The sequence below is a fragment of the Accipiter gentilis genome, chromosome 6 (assembly GCF_929443795.1).
Source record: "Accipiter gentilis chromosome 6, bAccGen1.1, whole genome shotgun sequence".
Taxonomy (NCBI): Eukaryota; Metazoa; Chordata; class Aves; order Accipitriformes; family Accipitridae; genus Astur; species Astur gentilis.
The window spans coordinates 33430110-33454143 of NC_064885.1; the positions used below are offsets into that span (position 1 = coordinate 33430110).

Below are 24034 nucleotides of genomic sequence, written 5' to 3' on the forward strand. Positions count from 1 at the left end.
CAGACCTGACTGTTATCTTGGCGTGGAGTGGAGACACAAACAGGGCCAGATTATGATCTCTGCCCTCTCACTGAGCCGTTCTGTGACTAATTTAATGTTCTCCATAGGGAGATACGAGGCATACAAAGGATTACTCAGTGGTGTCTAAGGATATCAGATCTAGTCCCTTCTAACAGGATTGATTCCAGAAGATGGTGATGATGGCTGTGCCTGCTCTGGGTACTTCTGGTGTCCAAGCAGTCTGGGGTACGGTACCCTTCTTGGATTGGTGAGGAGAGCTCACGTTAGCTCCATCCTCACCCGTTAGCTGAGTAAGTAAAATTCTGAATAAATACAGTGCTGCTGTCAGAGTGATGTGATTCAGCTCCTTGCTTCTGTTTGGCTTCTTTGGGTCCTTCTCTCTTGTTTTCATAACATTTTCTACTACACTATACCTACAGCAATTGTGGTGACTCTTTTTTGTACAAAGTGATGCATGGTCTTTGCTCTGAGATGCTGTTGTTACCAGTGGCTGGTGTACATAGACACACTGGCAACTTCACTGGTGTTTTTCCTTACAGGAAGGCACGTGTGGTCATTGGAAGTGCAGCTTCAAGTGGAATCAGTGGTGTGTAGTTGGACAGGATTATTGTGTTCTGATCTTGTAGGCCATCAAAACTAAGCTTGCTTAGTTAAGAATCTGTTTAGTTGTGGAAAACAGTAATAACTTTTTCAACTAGGTTGTTATACATAGTCTCATTCCTGCCTGGCTGCCTATTTTATGGAGAGAAATGGAGATAATAGCAGAGGAAGATGAGGATAAAATCTTAGTGTCCATTTCTTACTGGATTCCACTGGCTCACAAGGTGGGCTTTTGATAAGCAGAAGAAAGTGCCCTGTCCTCTTATGTTTATATATGTTAAGTGGCCTAGTTCAAGTGTCCCAAATACTGCCACTTTCCTTGGTATCACAGTGCTTTGCTGGTGGCCTTCTTTTGCTACAGGTCAGATAACATGGGGGTAGATAGGAGATGAAGGACCAAGTCCTGGTGTCAAACCAGGTATCTGTCTCTGATGCTGTAGATGAAGAAACCCAGAACTTCTTCAGTAGATGAGGCAGTATGTCCCCACTGTTGTATTTCAGGGCTGATCACTGATCACTAGGACGGGCTGGCCATTACAAGGAACAACATTTTCCCCGTAGCTCCGTTCCGATGGAGTCGTCTGAAGAATGTTTGACCTGTCCATCTTCCCTGAAGTTTTTGGGTGATTGGATGCTTGTCCCCAGGTTATTCTCAGAAAAAAAAAATCATAGTATAGGTGGCACACATGCAGGTATATGAGGCAGAATTGTACTGGTGGTATCACAGCATGGATTAGAAGTGGGGTGGTCTGGGAAAGACTAACAAAAATATTCTGGGAGGTGAGGCACTGATTTACAAGGAAGGATTAACCTTCAATTAAGGTTCAATGTGTATTTGCCAACACTGGAACTAGAAGTTTGTGAAAGAAATAGTAGTTGATAGTTAAAATATGTGGACCAAAATGAAAAAATGAGAATCGTTTAAGGTGGTGGGAGGATAGAAAAGGGTGTTATGAGGACAAGTAAGTTAAAACAAAGAGGAAACCTTTCCTCTCCAACCTAAAATAGACTGTAGCTTAGACTTCTAAAGAAAGTATTGGAAACTCCATCACTAAAGATGCTTAATACTATACTGGAGAAAGTCCTTGCAAATGTATTGTCATGAGTAGTCCGGCTCTGACCTATGGGGGTTGGATGACCTAATGTCTCTTCCATTTCTAGCTCTGTGCATCTATGATTAAAGTAGTTTATATAATGCAAGTGCATTTTCAATTACACTCCACCTTCTTGCGTGGGATAGTGGTGGTGCAGAGACCTCATTATATTTGTGGCACAATTACAGCATGACTTGTAGGAAATACTGCTGGTACTTGGTCTCTCAGAGACTCTGATCTCATTTATATATATGTTGGCTTTTCAAGCCATTTAGGTACGTTACAAGACTGCAGTGCTCTTTTTTCCGTTTTCCTCCTTACTCGGAGGCAGTAAATATATAGAAGGAATAATTGATTCTGGTTCGGCAATCCAGTGAGCAGTCCTTGGTCAAAATGTAAATGTTTATTGTTGTAGATGCGTAATACATCAGGATTCATTTTCAGCTGCTCTCTTAGACCAAGGTCTGTTTTCTGAACCAGAACAGGACATTAGCTAAAACATAAACACAGAGAAATTAAAAAGAACAGTACTGACTTGATGTAGAAAGTTGGGCTTTCAGTACATTTTATGCTGTGCTGGATTTTTGTGGGGCTTATAATAATTAGTGTTTGGATGGGGCAGTTTTTGCTTCCAATTATTTTATAATTTAATTTCATTTTGAAATTTATGCACCATGCAAAAAGAGTTTTGTGATGTGTCAAGTATCTTTGTCGGTGTTACAGGGCATTCAGAGTGCCTTCAGAGATTTGTCAGGGTACTTCTAATGCATGCATATTTTTTAATATATTCCTTTTAAGAATCTGTCTTGGAAGGAGCCACCCTGGGGTTTTAACTAAAATCTGCCAGCATCAAGTGTGACAAATGTGGTAGATACTACATGTAATAGATGTCTTTAGGAGTGGGATGTTGAAATCTCTAAAATGTTCAAGCACTGATTGTTCTCTGAAATTTCTCTCTGAGAAAGAGTACTTCATTCCCATTTGAGTGATGAACATCAGTGGAATTGGTCCCATGCTTATTGGCACTTTATAACAAACCTGTGCAGACACCGTGGTCGAGCTGGGTTTACTTGTGATTGAAGAACGAGATTGATTTTTGCCGTTGCCATAACAATTGGACTGTTATGTGAAAAAATGTTAGTAGTGTGCACTGGAGTAAGTTGACAGCTCTAGGATGCCTGTTCCCAAATTAAAACAACTGTTTCCAGCTCTGAGAAATGATGTCTGTTTAACTTTTGCAAGATGGAGCTCAGCAGGGTCTTAGAAATGACCTGAAGAGCTTAAAGATTCTAAAAGTGCCTTTGCTGTGCTTAATTTTAAAATGCCAGCTTTGAGCTGGAGTTAATAAGGGTAAACCAGGAGGCTGAGCTTTCACTCCCACCAGGCTATTGTGTGTACTCACAAAGTGGAGAGAACAGGACAATCTAAGGAGTCCTTAGAAGAATGTAAATGCATTGCAAGTGTCTAGACATGCAGTCACTTGTACTGTAAATGTCTTAGCACTGGCATACTCAAGTTTAAAGAAGGCTTGCACTGCCTAAACTTTAATAAACAAAATGATGGTCATTACTGTCTCACCTCCAGCTGCAGCAGTCTGGTCTTTAGAAATAGGCTAACACTTCTGCAAAAGATTTAGCTTGGTGCTTCAGGAGCCGTTGGATGACTGGAGGGACTGTGTGCTGTGAGCATCGAACCTGGGGCAGGGCAGGATGCTCAGCGTGTGGGTAGCCACTGAGCTGCTTGAATCTTCAGTCATACAGTGTTTGTGTGCTGGGAATTCACAGGCAGCAGGTTTTGGCCACCTTTTCCAGGCTAGTGGGTGCTGTGGCTTCTGGTGTGTTCTTTGTTCTCTTTTGTAGTTGTTTTGGATGTGTTGTTTTTCATGAATGACCAATAAACATTGCAGGAGACTGCTTCGGTCTGAAAGTTGCCCTTGGGAGAGAGTCGGGATGGGGAGATAAATAAGGTAATTAAGTTCCGGCACCTTAATTCTATCAGCTTCCTGAGAAGAAGTGGAGAGGGATGTGCTGATCTCTTCTCCCTGGTATCCATTGACAGGACGCATGGGAATGGTTCAAAGCTGCACCAGGGGAAGTTTAGACTGGACATTAGGAAGCGTTTCTTCACCAAGAAGGGTGGTCAAACACTGGAACAGGCTTCCTAGAGAGGTGGTCAATGCCCCAAGCCTGTCAGTGTTTAATTCGGACAGGTCCTTTGGACATTTGGACAATGCCCTTAATAACATGCTTTAACTTGGTCAGCCCTGAATTGGTCAGGCAGTTGGACTAGATGATCGTTATTGGTCCCTTCCAACTGAAATATTCATTCTATTCTATTCTATTCTATTCCCCTGTGTCTGGGCTTCCTTTTGGGAGACCTTTGGTGGTTCCCTGCTCAGCCCCTTCCTTAGGTGCTCTGGTTTGCTTACAGAGGCACCCAGCTCTCTCCTTCTCTCTCGTGAGACCTCACAGTCTAAATTCTGCCCATGACCTCCGCCCTTAGCAGTCCAAGTTTAGGCAAATGGCAAAATTGGAGCTTCAGTCTGAGTGGCTTGAGCTGGTGATGGCAGCCAGGGCTAGGAGGGGTGGTGATCTGCAGCACACAGAAGCATGGACACAGTTAGGCTGCCCAGCTGATTTGTACTCACAGTGCCCGAGATGTCCTTCCTCCATCCTCTGCTTTCCTTGATTCCTGAATAGCTGGTTCATACTTGCTTCTTTAGGACACTGCCTCCTGCGAATGGTCACTTCAGCTGGTAAGGACAACATCTTGCTTCGTTGAGGGTTTTGGGATGCTCTAGTGGGTACTTGCAGTTCTCTGAACTGTTCTTTCATGGTTGTTGGCATTTGTTAGAGTGGTGAAAATCTGGGCTCTGTGTCTCCACGGGTGAGTTGACTCATCCACATGCTGCTGGCTGGGAAGGCCATCCAGTTGTGTTAGGAGCATCTTGCATGGCTGCAGGGCGCTGCTCTATCTACTGTGTACAAACTGGTGCTTTTCTCCATTAGCAGCACCAAACTGCTTTTACAATAAATCACACGGGTAACACCCAAACTTTGCCCAACAACCGGCCATGTCAGAAACCTTGCCTCTAATACAGCCTGAGCCCATGGCTTACAAATGCAGTGCTTCGTCTTGATCCAAGTAGCCTTCCACTTGAGTGAAGATGGGGTTAAACCGCGACAGCCCTGACCACTGGGACTTGTAATCATCTTGTGTCGTAGGTGTTTATATCTTATGGCTAAACTAACGGATATGTTGAATTCTGAACAGTTTAGCTGGCAAAAATTGATATATTGTACCAAACCTTGCAACACCAACTGTACAGTATTTTCTCTGCTGATTCTTGCGAATACCTTTGCATAGATGTATGTATTTGCACAAAGAAAAACAAACTGCTGTTGCAGTCCTGTGATCTGTGAACATTTTAATTACCATGACGGTAATTCCAGCTCACCAACAGACTACTTATCTTACCTCTACCACGGCACTAGCCATTTATTTTAGGTCCTGTTAAAGGTAAAAAGACTAACTGCTCTTCAGATATGCTTGTCCGCTTTAATTAGTCTTCCTTAAGCTGTGCAAAGAGAAACTGCACTTAATTAGCTTTCCTTAAATTAGGATTGATATACCAGCCTGTATACGTTGACGTTGTCGTTACTGTGTAATAAACTAAGTGCTCTATTCTGCAATTTTTTTTCCCAGGTGGTTGATTTGCAAGATGGCAGACAGAGCCAGTGTGCGAGCTTTGGCTTTAGTAGTGCTCTTGTCACTGCCTCAGGGCTCGGGGTGGCTGGGTCAGTACTCCGGGCACTGCCTGGGGCTGGCAGGGTCTGGACAGTCTGTGTGGCATGTACTTTCCTGACTCTTGCTTGCAGGTCCACCACGCTAAGTGTGAGCCGTTTCCCTGATCCTCCAAAACTCTTGCAGGCATTGCCTCACTCCAGTGCATGAAACCTCTGGCCACGAGGAGGAAGGAGAAAAGGTTTTATTCTTCCATCAACAGAAACTCCATGCCAGAGCAAGTCCACCTCTGCAAACCCGCATTAAACATATGTTTTGGACAAAGAGGCTCCTGTAAAAAGTGGAAGTTTCCACACTGAAATTTTCGATCAGTGCTTGGGGGTTTCTTAAAGGGACATGTTTATCTCTAGTACTTTCGAGCATGAAGACGAGAAAATCTCTTAACTCTGTGTGTGTCTCTATCTCCTAAACTGGTTTCCTTTAACTAACTTGTGTGTATGTTGGAATGAGTGGACTTGGAACATCTCATTACTTTTATAAAGTATGTTTTGACAATTTGAAATGAATAAAACAGATTTTTATTAGGTGTAATGACAGTGAGAGATGACTCCTTTGGGACTTTTAAAGAAGGGGAGGAGGGGGATGATCAAGGTCCTTAACCCAAAAGGTCTCCTTGGCAGGCCTCCAGAAGCTGGAGGCAGCTGCCGATTTGTATTTATCTGTGGTCAATGCAAATGTGCATGCGTGTAGCTGGGCTATTTGCTTGTGCTTAAGCAACGTCTTTGTTAGCAGGTGCATAAAAAGTACTGTTGCCTTGAGGTTTAGTCATACAACCCACTGCAAGTTGGTTTTGTGATTGGCTATGGTCAGAAATGGGGTCTGATCTCTCCGAGATCCCTTGTGCCACAGCCTTTGGGGTATTCTACAGCCAGACAGTATGGTCAGGGGAGGAACTTGAATGGCTCCTTCCCCTTCACAGGGTGGACTTGCCGCATAGCTGGGAGCAATGTTATTTCTTCTCCCAGATGGTTTTTGTCAGCTGCCTCCAGGGTCCTCCCTGGGGGTTTGTGCAGGAGTGGCTGGCGTGGGTGCCAAGGGAGGGGACAGCTTGCAGAGCAGTGGGCAGGCTGCACTGCCCACACCCAGCCTTTCCTCCCCTTACTTTTTGTTGCCTTGCCCCTGTTCTCTCCAGGACGAGAGGCGGCTCTCTGCAGCGTGCTGGAGATAAAAGGTGATACCGGTAGGGCTGGAGGAAAAGCAGAAGGAGATAGCTGAGAACATGCCTTCCTCAGAGACCTTGCCCTGGAGGAGCACGTGTGCAGGGTGCTGCCCTTGGGCTCAGCACTGTGGTCCCATCACTCGGTGGATTGTTTCCTTTCCCACATGCCAGCCCCAGTTCCTATAGCCATCTGAAACTTCTCCAGTACTAAAAACTGAAAACCAGAAATATAATTCGTCACACTTAATAATGCAGTTACTGGTGAGCAGAATTCACTTAGAAAACTTCAGCGAGGTGTACTGCTGTGTGCCAGGATTATCTCACTGCTAGGAACTTTGAGCTCTCCTTGCAGATCGGCTTCTCTTGTCCCATTGACTACCTGGCCATCGGCTCTGCAACACTTCTGGAGAGTCCTTATGCCAGGGAGTATCATTCCTCGTGTTACTTGCTCAGTGACTTTTTTACCTCACCTTGCAGTCTGTGCCCAGAATAAACTGCCTGTGACAAGTTACAAGTCCAAGTCCCTTGAGTAGTTTTAAAGGAGAAGCAGATCTGAGCCTGGTGGTAAAACATATCCCAGCTGTGCTGCACATAGAAATGCTGGTGAGAAGTGCTAAATCAGTATTTGTCTGGACCCCTCTTCAGCTTTGCATCTGTGAGTTTAAGTATCTCAGACAGCGAGCTGTGTCTGTGCCTGCAGTTTGCATGCTAAGAGGCTGCTCGGAGCCCGGCCAGCGCGTCCCGAAGGGCAGCAGGCTGTGCACAAAGCGCTGCCCAGGGAGGCTGGGGCTGCCCCGCCGGCCCCGCAGGTTTGGGCTCTCTGAACTGGGGCCACCGCTGACCTCTGTAGCAGATTTGACTGGCCAAATACACATCTCAACAAAGCAGCCCCTCAGTTGCTACCATTGTATAAATGTGTTCAGAATTTGGCACTCGTGTATTTATGCTCGCTTCTTTCCAGGGCAGACTGCAAATATGCACTTCGTTGAAACCAATCTGCTAATTTTTAAACTGCCTGGAGCTACAATTCGCAATGGGTGGCAGATGCTTGTAGTTGCAGGCCCGGAACATCTGGGATAAGCTATCTGTTCCCCTGAAACAGGAGCCCACATTCTCTATGAAGAAGCTCTTAAACCTTTTTCTTGCTCGCTTGTCAGATAAAGCAAGCCATTGGTGTCCATTCTGTGCCATTTGGTCTTTTAAGTGAAGTAACTTAAAGGAAGGTTTACTGTATGTGGCAGGGGAAGTCACAGTGCCAGGATGCTGTTACCTTTATACCCTGTGCATTAGTGTCGTGCTTTAACCCCAGCCAGCAACTAAGCACCACACAGCTGCTCCGCTCGCTCACTTCCCCCCCACCCAGTGGGATGGGGGAGAGAATCTGGGGGAAAAAAAAAAAAAAAAAAAGTAAAATGTATGGGTTGAGATAAGAACAGTTTAATAGGACGGAAAGGAAGAAAATAATAATGATAATAATAACAACAATAAAATGGCAATAATAATAATGATAAAAGAATTGGAATATACAAAATAAGTGATGCACAATGCAATTGCTCACCACTTGCTGACTGATGCCCAGTTAGTGCCTGAGCAGCCATCTGCCCCCCCAGGCCAACTCCCCCCAGTTTATATACTGGGCATGACGTCACACGGTATGGAATATCCCTTTGGCCAGTTTGGGTCAGCTGCCCTGGCTGTGTCCCCTCCCAACTTCTTGTGCCCCTCCAGACTTCTTGCTGGCTGGGCATGAGAAGCTGAAGAATCCTTGACTTAGTATAAACACTACTTAGCAACAACTGAAAACATCAGTGTGTTATCAACATTCTTCTCATACTGAATCCAAAACATAACACTATACCAGCTACTAGAAGGAAAATTAACTCCATCCCAGCTAAAACCAGGACAGTTAGTAGGACCTGGTGTATCAATACATGCAGGTTGGCACACCTGCATGCCCCCATACTGCTTGCAGTATAGTTGTCTCTGTATCTGCATATGCACAGCTCCCTAAAGAAAGTTGTGTAGTACCTTGGAGTGGAGGTATCCTGAAATTCCATCCTTAGGTGGAATTTTAAGGAATATATGTTTATGGAAGTTGGGTTGTTTGCAAGCCTTTAAAAATTGGTTGATTCCCGGTACTGGATAGCTAGGCAGCAACAGATCAAAGTCCCGGTGTAGTTGAAAAGATTTTATATCTTTCAATGTCACAGTCTCTTAATTTGTTTAGATGCATGCAAAGGATCAGAAACTAATGTGCATCTGGGGATTAAGGGAGCTTTGCTATCCAATCTGAAAGCTAGCATATTCTAAAAGATTTTCAAAGTCTCGGAAGGCAGCAAAGTGCTTTACTGATTTTTATGTCTTTGAAAATCTCTATTTAGTGCGCCTGGTGGAATTATATAAACACATGCTGCCAGCTGTCTGACACCAACAGATACCACCCAGAGCATTTAAGTACTGAAGTGGTAGGCCTGCGAAGATAGAGACATTGCTCTCACTGCGTGAGCACCCATGCAAAAAGACTAAGTAGAACTTGCTAATTCCACATGACATTTGCTCCTTTAAAAGTTCACTGTAATTTTTCCCCTCCCACCTTTGCTACCCCAGGAGTATACCAGTGGTTATGCTGTAAGAAAAGTAATAGGTGTTTTCATTACAGATCTCTAGAAGGGAGTTGCCATCATGATATGAGTTTTTCTGTGGCAAAGAGAAAAGAAGCGGTCTGATCTCTTCCTTGGCAGCCTCAGCCTATACCATTGTGCTTGGGGATCTTTTAACTAGGGAGGGGGTCGAACTTCTTCTAAAGGTTAAGATAAAAGCAAAATAAACCAGCAAATCATTCCTTTACTGTCTTCACTGCTCTTCAGCTCCAGTCCCACATTCCACACATTGCTTGGGTGAACCCTACTGTAGTCCAGGGGCCTGGGCAAGAAGTTGCTGTAGGGCAGCCCAGGATGAAGGGAGGCCCTGAAGCAGGAGTTTAGGAAGTTTTATTTGTTGAGTGCTTCAGGTTTTGGGTCTTGCTGGTGCCAGGCTCTGCTCTATTAAACATGATGATTCCTGAGTCAGATGCTCTATTTTGTCTCATCTTTGTGGCCCTAGACCATATCTGTGGTCCATGTTCCCAGTGTTCCTGCCGCCCACTGCTATGGGACATACGTACGTAAACCTTCCAGGGCAGGGCTGCATACTCCAGGTACCACCAAGTACAGCGTATGTGAAAGGGCCTTCAGCTTTTCCTAAGCATCAAGTTGATTTGCTAGGTCTAATTAGCTGATTTGGAGCTCTTTCTTTCTATAACTTTCATAGTGTTTCCTACTGAACCTGCTTTTCCTTTTGGTGCATAATAAGGCAATGTAGATGTTATAAAGTATTGCACCTCTTAGGTGTCTTTACTGAGATGAAAACTCTCACTCAATTTTGTTATCATTCAGCTTAGTTTGTAAATGTTTTATTGCCTCTGATCCGTGCTAGCTGTGCTTGTGGAGTTTCAGATGCTACGATATCTACTCTTATGCATGGGGATGGGGGTTATTTGTGTTCCATTTAGCTTTGCAATTAGGAACAATCTATTTTTACTCTAGCTGCAAGGCATCAAGCCTTCTTCCTGCTCGTTTATTTGGAGTGAACTTGATGGGCTAAATTGTTTAGTTTCTGTGGAGGAAAATCAGTAATGAGAGGAAAGCTGTTAAGAGCAAGCATTGGACCAAAAAGAAAAATGGAAGAAAACCCAAGGAGATTCACTTGACTAAACCCCCTTTTTTTTGTTTAGATTACATTTAGACTTTCAGATTAGTTTGGAAGACGTTTCAACAGAGTCTTCTGAAAACATGGTTGTTGTCTGGATGTCTCTGATGGTCTCTGTGTTTTGATACCTTCTTCATAACTGGAAGATAAATTTTCCTTTTCTTCTTCTCTCCTTGGATAGGAAAGAATGCGTTTTCACCATCGACCCATCAACTGCCAAAGATCTTGATGATGCTTTGTCCTGTAAACAACTCCCTGACGGTATGAGATATATTTTACAAAATACTTCTCAGTGTTTATGTATGTCTGTTGACACATTTGTATATATAATTTGTCATGAAGTATTCTTTACCAAATATGAGTAGAGTAATAAACTAGTTTTTTTCTTGTTGTTTTAATTGCCTGTTTTCAGAAATCTTAGAGCAGATATCTTCAAGCTGCACTCTGAAGTAGTCTTGGTGTCAGGAAATGCAGAACCATAGTGTTTTGCATAATCAGAGCTGTAATTTGATTTGAGCAGGTCTCAGCTGTCTCCTGTCATTACAGGAGTTACAGCTGAATAGCTAATATGCTGCACTTGCAGACTGAAGTTTAGTGAAACTTTGACCTTGAGTACACAGTCCCTGGATAAAGGAATCCAGTTTTTTGAAGGTCACTGGCTGAATTGCTTTTTGGTGTTTATGGGATGCTGGGAATTGTCAGATGAACAGAGTGTGCCTTATAAGTTGTGTTATTCTTTTCTCTGCCTTTTAAGCTTTCTGTTCTGCCTTATTTGTACTTTTACTGTGCTGAAAGCCAGGAGAACAGAAAGTAAAGCTCCAGAAGCCAAATCTTGATGATTCTGACTTAAGGAACTTCCCTCTTGTAAGCTTACTTTGCCATCCAAGTTCTGCTCATTTAGTTTGATGAGATCCAGTAACAGGCTTGGTTAGAAATATTGCATGATTTGATTAGCCTATCCACCACTAATAAAGAAGATGAAGTGATTTTTTGTGTGTGTTTAGTTCTTCTTGCTCTTGTTAATCATCGCAATATGACGATATCAAAGACATCATTCCCTTTTTTTGGGTTAATTCCATTCTGTGCAATGTGGCCAATGAATTGTCATGTCATTTAGACCCAGGTACAGAATAGTATTACAGGGCTATAAAACTGATAGAAAAATCAGAGATGAAAGAAAATTTGAGGCCAATAAAATTAATTATACTGTACGATAGCAGTTTGGGGGCAAGTTTAAGAAAAAATTGCTGTTCTATTTCACAGAAAATTTAAACAGTCATCTTGAGAAATCCTAAGCTGAATTCTATTCTCCCTCTTTCCACTTTGTCATCTGAATTACTGTAGATATATGACAGTGTTGTGATCCCACAGACCCTCAGATCTAAGGTGTTGAAACTCTGGCTTCTGAGGCTTTACTGCTCACATACATGTGGGTTTTAGATGCTGCAGGAAACCATTCACTGCCCTGGTTTGTGGTGCATACATCTCCATTTGGAGAAAGTGTTCAAGGGAAATATCTGTTTGAACAAGAATTCTTCTTTCCCAGAAAGTCTGCAAAGCCATTGCAGGGCTGTCACTCATACCTGGGACTTGTTGATATATCTGCTGATCAGGGATGTGGCTGCACTTTGAAGTCTGCCTTGTTTCTCCAATCCCAACTGCAGAAAATGCTGTGTAAGGACTCTTGCTCCAATCTATAAGGAAGGAGATGTACCAGTGCAGAAGGGATCCTCTACTTGTAAGGTCCAGCCAAGAGGGTTCTAGGTGTTATTATGATGTTACTTGATTATGGGAGCTCTGTAGCATGATTGTTAAAAATCCCCTTGTGATGCAGAGGTGGGTGGCTGCAGCGCTGCACCATACCCTGATCAAGCCTCTTTGGAACAAGTCCTTCTCATGCAATCCACCTGAGGGAAAAAAAAAAAAAAGAAATTTTTTAAAAAGTTGCCTTCTGAGTGGACTTCATGTGCTTTGCCAGTCTTCCCTGCTTTGTTGCTTTTTGCTCTTCTCTGTACAGGCATGAGGCAGAGGGAGCTGCCTGCATGTGGGGGACAAAGCAAACCCTGAAGCCCTCTTGGCCTGATTATTTCTGACTCATTCTTCTCCCAGGGGCTGTGTCAGGCCTGTGCTGGCTTCCTGGAGCCTCCAGATGAAGGTTTTCCCTGCCCTTCCCTGATCTTCTGTGAAGGCTAAGGAATATGTGGAAGGATCATGTCAAAGCTAATGCTTTCAGGGATTGTCTTTACCTCTATAAAACACAGGAGCAGGCACAATTCTCTCTCCCAGGATGCCCAGTTATTCCAAAGGTCATATCTGAGGCACTTAACCAGAGTGGACAGAGGATGATTCTGCAGTTAAAGATAACAATTCCTTTTCCCCGGAAAACCAGGTAGTTGGGAAAGAAAGGTAAATGGATCAGACTTACAAAGCTCAGTTTTTCAAATAAGGCAAAAGTGTAAAGTGCAGGAACATTCCTCCTCTTTCAGATCCCCAAAATAAACTTCATCAGTGTGTTTTAGAAGAGACATGAAGAAAGCAGGAAAGAGTATGGGACAGGCATGGCTGTCTTCCTGAGAGTAAAAGTAAAGATTTGCTTGGCTTGTATCCAAGATGTATAGAATGGGAAATCCAGTGTGGATTTAGTGCTTTTGAAAGTTTCACGTCCTTCTAAGGATCATTGTGTACACTCCTATTTCCTCCAGATGAGCCTCAGAGGAGAAAATCCAAGAGGCAGATGAGTGAATGCACCCACTGGTGGCTGTCCCAGCCCGAAGGCCTTTGTTCACCCCCACGCGTCATTTTGCATGAACCATTAAGTGGGAGCCTGCTCACAGCAGCCCTTTGTGTGCCAGATCTCTGCCTTTTGGCTGGAGCCGTGCATCCTTCAGTGGGCTCGTTCTACCCTGGACTCGTCTCAGTGAGAAGATGCTGTGAGCTGGAGCCGTCTTTAGGAGCAACCCTATCTGTGCCCATCCCGGGCATCATGTGCTCTGCCTCTCCTTTCAGCCTCCGATCCGCTGTGAGAGTGGTGCCCACACTCCATCACAGCACTGCCTCAGCCCTAGGCGAAGGCAAGTCACCCATGGAAAAGCCATGCAGTTGCATGCAAATTGAATCTCTGTGGGTTCGTTACTTTTTTGGCCCACCGTGTGCTGATAGCCTTACTCAGTGATTTTCAGCCTGTGATCTACTGACTACTATAGCACTATGTCAGTTACTATTACAGGCCCGTGAAATGCGGCTGGCGCAAGCAGAGGTATAAATCCATCAGCATGTGTGAAATTTTTTAAGATATCTGTACTTTGACTTAAAATTTTTCAGGAATTTACAAAAGTCCAAAACCAGTGCTGCGAGTCCTTTGGGTTCGCTTCTTTGTTTTCGCTTGCTTGCAAAGCTACGGCTGTTCCCAACTCTTCCGTGTTAAGGAGAGCCCCTATGGGAACCTCAATCTTGTGCTTAATAGAGCCTCTTGATATGTTTTGGAGGTACCCTGAGGATTTTTGGCTTTAAAAGTTGCTATGCTAGCTGCAATTATTATGACAAAGAGTTGTTTTAGAGGTTAAGAGCTTATCCAGGGCTGGCAAGGCTGCATCTCTCATGAGGACAAAGTTGTGTTAAGAGTTAACACAGCTTTTATTCCAAATGTAAATGTGGTTACAAGAAATTATTATTTTTTCCATCTTTTTTGCCCATATGTAAAACACTTTAAAAAAAAAAACAACTCCAAAAATCCCCAGCATGAACAAACCACATATCTGGCATCCTCATGATGTCAGGAGATCTCCAAAAATCAACAGAGAATGCAGAACCCAATTCAGAAAATGTCTCTCTGTTGGTGTATAGCACCCGTAATAACTTCAAGAAAAAAGAAAACACTCATTGCCTGCACTTCTTCTATCAAACAGCTAGATCAGTGCATTTCAGAAGATTTGGAAGAATGAAATTGTCTTTGTCCTCAAGCATTGGTTGCTAATTTATTCAAGACTGTGACAGTTTCTTTGCCTTGAAGGATCTTGGGCAACAAGTAGAGAGATAAGGGACTGTTTTTGCACCTTTGCTTAGTTTTAAAACTTGTCAGTGTAACCCTTATCAGTTCCATTTGCTGGATGGAGGACTCGCCCAGGCTATGTCCTCAGTAAAAGATGGAAAGGAATTTTATGCAGAAGTAGTCCACAAATCTATCATGAAGAACTACCCAGTAGCAGGGTGTCACTAGCAAAGGAAGCACAGGATGGTTATGGGAATAGCTGTATTTTTAATGGAGCTCGCAGTAGGATATTGCAGCAGTTGGAAACTTTTCAGGGATATATGTCTTAAGTGGCCCAGTCTGGTTTTGAGAGGATTTTATATTGGAGTCTGCTTTTGATTAACGGTCGTGCTCCTCGTTATTGTTTAATGATAGCAGTAGGGAGGTAAGCTTGCTGTTCACATTTGTGAGTGTATATTTTAAAAGAGATCAGCTCCAATAAAGAATGAAAATAGGGTTATTTATGTAACAGCTTCAGGAATATGAACAAAGTGTACTCCATTTAGATGACTCAGCATAATCTTAGAGTGAAGGATGGATCTGGACTGCACCTAGTTTCTACAGCCTTTGTAGAGCCGTTTCAGGGTAGCTTGAGGTTTTAAGCAAGTTCATTTCAGTCGATGCATTTTTGTGATCCTTTCTGCACATCTTCTAGCAAATTACTGCAGCCAGGAGCATACAACAGAGCTGTTCTCAGTTCGTACGGGTGTCGCAGACTTTCTCAGAAAACAACCACACCGCTTTCAAGCCTGAATGTTTTCACCCAGGGTGCAGATGTTCGAAGATTTATTCTGATCGCATCATGTAAGAGCACACTAGGTGACCTGCGTGTCCCAGTGGCACCAGACAAGTCTCCCACACTTGCCAAACTTCTTCTGGGAATTATCTGCAAGTGGTGTTTATATTTCTGGTAATGTACACAGCTGATGCAGTTGTGTTTGAAGGCTGCTTACTGGTAGGAACAGAAATGAAATTTGACAAATTTAAAGGCAGACAATTCCATCTAGTGAAATGTGAAGCCATGATGGGAAAGGATGCAGCAGAAATTATTAGCATGCATTTCTGAGGGGTTGTCTTACCCATGTGCAGGTCTTTTGATGCTGATTTCAAAGCAGTACTTTGGGCCATACTGATAGAGCTTCTGTACATCTTTTTGTGTGCATATTAATGACTAACATGTTTCTCACTGTTGTTCTTTCATTCCTGTAACCCTACAATCTTTCACAAAATAATTCAAGTTTAAGTAATTTAAATCTTATTCTAGGAGGAATTGTTGTACTGCAGAATAGAAATATATTCTACAGGCTGTTTGCCCCGTTTTTTATGTCCTTAGTGACATTAGTTGTCTGCATTTTGGAGCAAGGTCCTATATAGATACATTCATTGAATCTTTCCAGTCTTTACCTGATGACCTAAGCAAATAAGACTTCTGCAGTGTGCTGTTCCCTGGTTATTCCCTTCACTTTAAATCCATTCAACATGTTGGTGAATTTAAATCAAATTTACCTAAGGGGAATGGGATAAAAACCTCAAACACACTGTGTCTCTATGAGTGTCATGAAAATGGGGTATAGGCAAAGAAGATACCTTCTTTTAGTGACCCAAATCTGGAAACAGCATGACCTTTAGCAGACACCAGACAATCCATTGTGGGCTGCAGTTTTCAGAAACAGATCTGCAGAGAGTGAGGATTTACATCTCTGTTCAAGGAGCCTATTTAACACATTTTGGTAAAACCAACCAGTGTTTTGCCAAATGTTGGTAAAATTATCCCTTGTCTACTGCAGGCCTACAGACACCAGAGCTGCTTTTCTTAGACCTTGTGGATACCTTAGTGGACATCCCCTAGTGCATGAGCTCCAGTATCTTGTGCTTGAAAAACACCTGTAAGAGCCCAGGTAGCCCCAAGATGTTCTCTCCCATCTCAGGTGACCGCCCGGTCTTCCTCTCCTTCCATCCTTGTTCTTTCCTGATATAGGTTGCAAACACTTGGGTTGTTTTAATTTTGCAAAGATGCATGCACTTGTATTTTGCTTTTTAAGACATAAATATTCCCTCTTCTATTCAGCTTTTTCCCTCTGGTCACTTAAGGACTGTAGGGTGAAATTCGCTCTAGCAACACGTGGTACAGGACCTTTCACCTAATCCACTTGGTTCCTGCAGCATAGAGTATAGGAAGAGTTTGTAATTGGAGTTATGATGGGCTGACTTACTTAAGATGAACACGGAAGAATGGACTAGTGTTGAATCAAAAGTTACATTATGAAATTTCTACGCTTCCTTCTTTGTAAGATGTTTAAGATGAACAGACACCAGACTCAGAGACAAGATGACAGAAACTCCACACTGATATATAAGTCAAATGTAAAAGGACCGTAAACTGCAATTTACTTAAATTTATTGCAGGAGTCAAATATGGGAAAAATAAAGAAGACCTACAAGGAGTGGGATTGTACATAACATTTGGTCAGTTTGTTCTTTGTTATTAGACATAATTAGCTCGGCTCTCCTGTTACCTGCTGATTAGTCTGGTGGGTTTTGTTGTGTCACTAGGAAAGTGAAAAAAGACATATTGCAGTGATTAGAAACAGGTGCATATCTTTTCTATTGAGGGCTTGTGGTTGCAGACTCTTTGAAATAGGCAAAATACACTCAAGTCTGTGCCAAATCCAGATCCCTGCTGTGTCCCACAGTGTGCTCCCATGTAACGCTGGGCAACTGCAGCATGTACAGTGTATTTTGCCTCTTCTTTTAAAGTAACATGGGATTGTGTGCGGAAACACGCATCACTTCCAATTTCCAAGTGTAGGGTTGAATGGAATCAGAGGGCTGGATTGCATCACCTTTCCTCCACTGAACATCTCTCTTGAAATCCATGAGACAACTTGACAATTTAGGGCTCCCCTCAGCTTGAGTGGAAATAGGACACCTTGCTCCAAACTGATGGTGGTTGAAAGGGAAACAGACTGAGCCTAATTCCTAGATAAGTGCATTAAACTGGGTGATAAGGCATTGGGGTAGAGATTAAGAAAGTTTGGATTTGGTTGGAGCATTGATTACTGGAACATAATTTGTTAAAATATTTTTTGTGTATATTTGAGAGCTACTTGTGAGAAGATTAGTTAAAGGCTTGGTTAAGCAAAAGTGGGCAGGATTTGTTACTGGGAATTCATATTTATAGCACTGGATTCTTGTATCAAGTATAGGTATTTTATAAAGATTCCATCCTTATCCCAAAAGCTTTTTTTTTTGACAGTACACAAAGCAAGCCGTAGGGGGAAAAGGCATAGGATTAGAACAAAATAAAAGGTAGATTGTCTATGAAGCACTAACCTAATGAAGACCGTGGCTGTAGAACAGGCAAACAGATGTGCAAATACCAGTAGAATTACTCATAAAAGTGAGTTTACTTTCCTGCAGGGAGGAGAGATGCTCTGGGCGAAGTCGCCTTCCAGATCATTTCAGTTCATAAGTTCAGGACCTGGGACAATTCCCCAAAGATTTAGAGGTGCGGGATTTTGTGTCCCAGGGGATCTCACTAATATTTGTGGATACAGACTTAAAACCAATGGTGTCTGCTTGTATATTGAAGAAAAACTCCAAATGCCTTTAAGGAGCTGGGTAATGGGAAGAGGATCCCGAAAAAAATCTGTACAAACAGATCTAAAAGCACTTTGCCTAGGATTTCTGTTCACTAAAAAGGACCTCAGGGACTAGGAGAGTCTTTAGAGAAGAACAGCAAATGATAGGTGATGACCAAATAGAGCTAGAGAAAACAAGATTTTTTAGTAAATTTAACAGATAAGAATCAGAATATATGTGCGGAAGATAAACTTTAAAAGGGTACAAATAGCTAGGAATAAATTTCCACATGGTTAACTTCAGTCATATGTTCTGTTGCATGCAGGCAGCAAAGAAGTTACTGCTGTATATATTCTTTATTATGAACTTTTTAAAATGGCAGGGTCCCTCAGAATCACTGCACTATTGTTCTAACTTTTAATTTATTGCAATGCAGGGGTTTCAGAAACCAGCTGAACAGGAGAAACATCTTCTTACAGTGCAATTCACTACAGTATTTCTTGATTGTTGACTATTATGCTAGTTACACAGAAGGAGTAAAACCAGGTGCAGATCGAAATATTTTGGAAATCTTTCCAAAAATAAACAAAAAGTTGGATGGCTAAAAGTGAAATCTCAGTGGTTGCCTTGTGTTCTCAAAAAGGTTGAAATGTCAAGGCTGTTCAGTGGAAGTACCCTGTATGTGTTTGGCCTAGCACTAAATCCCACGGTGTCTTTGAATGCCTGGGAACACTTGCTCAGCCTTGGATTACTGTGTACAGTAGAGATATCACAAAAGGGAATGACCTAGCAGTAGAGAGAGGCTGGTCCCTCCCCACTCTAAACCTTCATTTCAGGAAGAGGATGATGTCCTACACCCAAAATGATCGTAATTCATCTTGAAAGCTGCTGGGTGCCACTTCCCATCTCTTTAAATTCAAAGACTGCTGATTTCCTGATAGAGTTAGTCTCTTGAATGAGTCTTGGAATAGCGATAAAAACAATTCATGACGTGAATACCAAAAATTGTCCTTCTACCTTCATCACAATGGCTGGAAACCTCACTGTTAAGAGACTGTTTGAGAGAGCTAAGTGCGGTCTGCCTTGGTAACTTCTCCCTCCCAGCAAAGAATGCTTTCTGAGCTGGGAATCTGAGTTCACAGCAGCACAGTCATTGCCTCGGTGTCCTGCTTGACATCTTGTCTTAGTGAAGGATTGAAGATCCATCTGCCAAGTGCTTGGGATAGACTGCGGGTAGCAAAGATTCATGTTGGGTCTAAGTCATAAGTAGTCATTTAGAGGTTCTCCCAGAGATGACCACATAGCAAATACTGTCATTCAGTAGATAAATCTGATGTATTTGAAGTTTGTAACTCCTCTTCACTTTGCTTGTTACACTTGAATCTTGCAAAGAAATTGAAACAATTTATAAAACCTCTAAGTGGAACTTGCTATTTTGGCACCTCACAAAGTCTGCTAGGCACTTGTGCAGGCACAGAGGAAACCAGCTTACCTGTGACCCTCTGCTGGTAAAAAGGTACCAGCATAGGAACAGGGAGAAAACCTGCACAGGCAGAAGGTGGGACATAGGCATCGCTGCATAAGGAACCATTATGTCTGGTATCAGTCTGCCAACGCTGGACACATTTGATATTTCAAAGAAATGGCACATTCTCTTCATTTTCCATCATTATACTGTCTGTCCCCAACTGTCCTGTGCTCTAGCCTGACTTTTAAAATACTTGGGCCCCACTTGCATCTGTATTTTCCTGCTTGTATCTCGCTCAGCAACGTGATCAAATCTTTATGCATTATGCTTATTCTGTTGGATATCATTCCCTGTGTCCTTCAGTCTGCAATTAAATGTTTTATCTTGTACATGCTGTGTAAATTCTGTCCTTCTGAGTATTTAGTGTTTTTCCCTCGGGAGAATTCCTGCTTGTGTAAGTATCCAACTTAATGGTGCAGTGGTACCACTTGCACAGAAGAGCTCTTTCATTCTCCTCTGAAGTTATTGCATCAGGTTTGAAGGTAGTTTTCAGGAATGGCGTAGGCAGTAGGTGTGTTCTGGATGGCAGCATCTCCTGTCACAAGATGATGAAGAGCTGATATGGGTTCACTGGCAACCCACAAGACAGGACACTCTTGTGTTCTTTCTCTGCCTCGGTAACATGACATGATCTGTGAGGACTGGAGACCTGAATTCTGATTGATCAGCAGCTTAGATGTTTCCGGCTCATGGGAGCTGGAAGTTGGGAGAACAGCACCAGCATGAAGATCTACCCCATGTTCCTATGGGAGGATCGACCCTCCCACTCTCCTGAGAGCCTGGGAATGCCTCATGCTGACCACGAGCCATCTCTGAGCATATCCTTCAGAGCTGGGCGGCATGGGGGAGGACCTTCCTTGTGGGGGCTTTAAATGCTAACCTTAGCCGAAGTATTTGAAACAGTGCTTAACTGATTTGCCTTGTGCTAGTTTGTGTATAAAACTCAGGGCTCTGTAATGCACGATGTGTGAAGTGCCACATTATGGAGGTGTCCTGGCTTTGTTTTGAGGTATAAAAGGTAGCTTTTAAATTCTATTAAGTGGGTTTAGGACATTGCTGAATTTATTAGTGGCTACAGACAAAAACTGTATGCAATTCCATGGAAGCCCTGCTCCCAGCATTTAATTTAGTAATAGATAAAGTCTCCTCATAATTCTGAAACTATTTAAAGAATTGGTGATGGCTCATGAAAACTCTGGAAAATATTCTGCTTGGGAAGGGATCCCTTCCTAGTATGTTTTTGTGCTTTTCATCTTCACTTGTCCTTCAATGCACTTAATGAACACATGAGTTTTGTTTTGTGCCCTATCCGGAGCCAATCCCAAATTGGTTTGTAAAATTGTAGCTGTCTCCATAACATTCAGTTGATGCCAAAGACAAAATGGCCAAAGGTCAGGATAGTTGAGAGCTGAGTAAAACAGTGCTTTAAAAGTCACTACAAAGCAGGTAGGAGTTATTCTGGATTTTGGACTCATTGATGTCCCACATTGACCTTTTAACTTCAGAAGAAAAGGAAATAACAAGAAACCTGTTACTCTTTATTTTATGAAATGCTCTGAATATTTCCTGGTTCTCTCAGGACCATTGAAAGCATCACTTTGCAACATCACCATTTCTATCAGTGGTTTCTCAGATACTTCCAGAAATCCAGGAAGTACCAAGACTTTCAGTATGGGAAGAGTTAACATTTGAAGATGGTCGTTTTGGTTTTTTTTTTTCCCTTCCCCTGTGATCTCATCCTGTTTCTCACTTTGGAATAACTGGCGCCAATCTCGGTTCTGCAAATGTTGAGGATTTCATCCATTTCACAGCTCCTGAGCTTATGCAGTAAAATGAGAGAAGTCGCAGCTTTTATTGTCTTTACATCAGCCCAGCTCCTGAAGGAAAAGATGTAAATGTGATTTTAAAGACTAAAGGAGTTAAAAGGTTGAAAGAAAGCAATGGTTTTAATTGTGATTTAAGAAGCAAAGCAAAAACCCAAACCCACCCAGCCATTTTGCCGCTTGCAGTCTGATGCAGGCACTTGGAGTGGCCAAGCTGATGCGCTGCATGTTGCCAGCTCCCTCTCTCTTCACCCCGTGCGAGTCAGGGGCCTGACCTTGGCCATCTCTCCAAGTGCCACAAACCCAGAAAAAAGTGACTAAGCATAGTTCAAAGAAGAGTTCAATTATCTTGAAACCTTGGCCAGGCTGTTCCTCATGGTCTCAAAGTCTCTCTGTGACTGGTAGGTGAAGGGGGCTGTTTCTGTGGGACATTTTTCATGCAAACCAGTAGCAGAGGGGCTTGGAAGGGGACATCTCCTAGAGGCGATGCCTGATAGTATGTGCTATTTTGTGGATCATTAATCTTTAGAGGTACTTGTTGTTTGTTTGGGCAGACACTTTTTCCTCTTTTGAAGTTATTGCAACATTCACTAAAGTCATATTTATGCTTGGATGGAAAAGTTGCTGCTCTGCACCCTGGAGACTTGTCCCACTCTCTTGAGATACAGGATTCTGATTCCTTTTGCCAGACTCTTTTCATGAGGTTATGTCAAGAAACAGACCTTTAGAGAAGGAAAAAGCTATTACTTGCTTTAAAAAAGGTGTAATTAGTTGCATTTCGGTTGGCTAAAGGACCATCATGTGATGTTTCAAAAAATTTGGTTTCATGGTAAACAAGTTAATGGATTTATGCTCAGTTGCACTGCGCTTTCAAAAAGCAAAATGGCCCTAGGGCACGCAAGTAAAATTTAAGCACTTTCCTTGTTATTTTAAAATAAGTAAAATAAAACACACTGTCTGATTTTCTGAACAATAGCTTGGCTTCCTGTGGTGGAAAAGTAACCTCAGCTGAGAATTAAAGCCACCCACCTTTGTCTTCAGGCTCCAGAGCAGACAAATAACTTGTTCTTTCCATGGTTCCACTTTTATTTTTACATTAAACTCTTCTCCTCCTCTTCTCCATCTTGCTCTTTTTTTTTGCTTTCCCATTCACTCAGTCATTCTCTTCTCTCTCTCTCTCTTTTCTTCTCTCTCTATCCCAAGAGGGACACTTCGGTAACACTTGAGCTGTGGATGTACATCCACATGCCAAAGAGAAACAGAAATGTTTGGGCTTGGATCAGGGCCTTCATTTAAAGGCATGTGTTAAAGATCTGTGAAGGCCTCTAGTTACTTCCCAGCAGCTTCCCCAAGTTTCAGTGCCATTTTCTGCCTTGGTGCAACTTATATTTGTTTTGTGTCCACCCCTATTACTATCTGCAGCCCGTCTGGCTTTCCCTTCTGTAACTGAGACCCTGCATTGTCGGCACTGTTCTCACGGGTTTGCCCACGATCACACATGAGAACCTCAGCCTTGATGAAGACCCATGCTCTACTGTAGCACTCCTAACAGCAACAAAACATGCATGTAGGCTAAAGGCCTCATTTGTCTCTCTTTATGCAAGTTTTTCATACTTTTGCAAGGTGCTAAATGTTGCTTTGCAGATAAGAGCAGCAACACTGTACCCCCAGGGCAAGGGAATGGGAAGGAGCTGTAATTATTTGCTGCAAGAGTTTGGTCTAGCTAGGGAGCAGCCAACTACCTTGAACTGCTGGCAGCAGGTAGGTAGTTGGCTGTTTTCTGGCTAGAGCAAGCACTTTGCAATCTGCTTTGAACTATTCTGTATCTCCCTGAGGGGTGAAGACAGTGTGAGAAATAGTGGTTAATACAAAAAACTTGGTATTAGGTTTTACATTGACTTAACACTCTTGCTAGTGTTTGTCTTCTCTCCTGAGTATGTCGATGCTTGAAAGTGGGATGGAAATAAATGGGAGTGTGTATGCATGCTAGAGAATTATGTTCTGCTGTTTTATCCTTGAGGAGTTGCATTTTTAAGTTGCATGGTCCTGAAATTCGCATATGCTAAGGTATGAAGTGAACTTGCTTGGTCTGTGTCTCTGTGCTAGGACTGACTAGGGTTGCTAAAGACAGAGAAGAGGGATTTGCTGCCAGCCTGTTTCCTTGCATACTGTTCAAATACATTCAACTCAACTTTCTAACTCCTGGGGCAAATACTTGATACAACTTGCTGGGTTGGCAGTTTTTCTTGAGCATTTACAGGGTGAAAGGGCCTTTTCCCTCTCTTCCAGCTCTTTCTTGCTAATCCTTTTTTGTTTATAATTTTGCTCAATAAAGAAGGAAGAAAGCTCTTTGAACTGTTTTGTCGTAGAGAATGAGATCATCAGTGAAAAAAATAAAAAAAGGAACAGCTTGTTCTTTGTTCTTCTGTGAGGTGCCACCATTCTCCTTTGATTTTAGCATCATATCAGCGTTACATACACAAGGTTTTGGAGTGGGTTCAAACAAACCAGATTCCCAGATCAAGGAGCCGATCCTTCTCCAAAACCACTGTGTGCCTAGTGCAGCATCATGCTGAGGGAGACCTGCCTTTTGTAGCTCTGTCACATGGCAAGCTTCAAGAGGGGATCCAGGCTTCTAGAAAGTTTGAG

The 24034-nt window shown here is 42.7% G+C and overlaps 1 protein-coding gene across 5 annotated transcripts in view; it reads left to right on the forward strand.

Annotated features, from left to right (window-relative positions):
- DIS3L2 (DIS3 like 3'-5' exoribonuclease 2) overlaps positions 1-24034 on the forward strand; it is a 201113-nt gene that overhangs the window by 91586 nt on the left and 85493 nt on the right. For all 5 annotated transcript variants that reach the window (XM_049802432.1, XM_049802436.1, XM_049802433.1 and 2 more), the window contains one exon: positions 10607-10686. In XM_049802432.1, coding sequence (XP_049658389.1) covers positions 10607-10686 — 80 coding nt within the window. The remainder of the gene's footprint in view (positions 1-10606; positions 10687-24034) is intronic.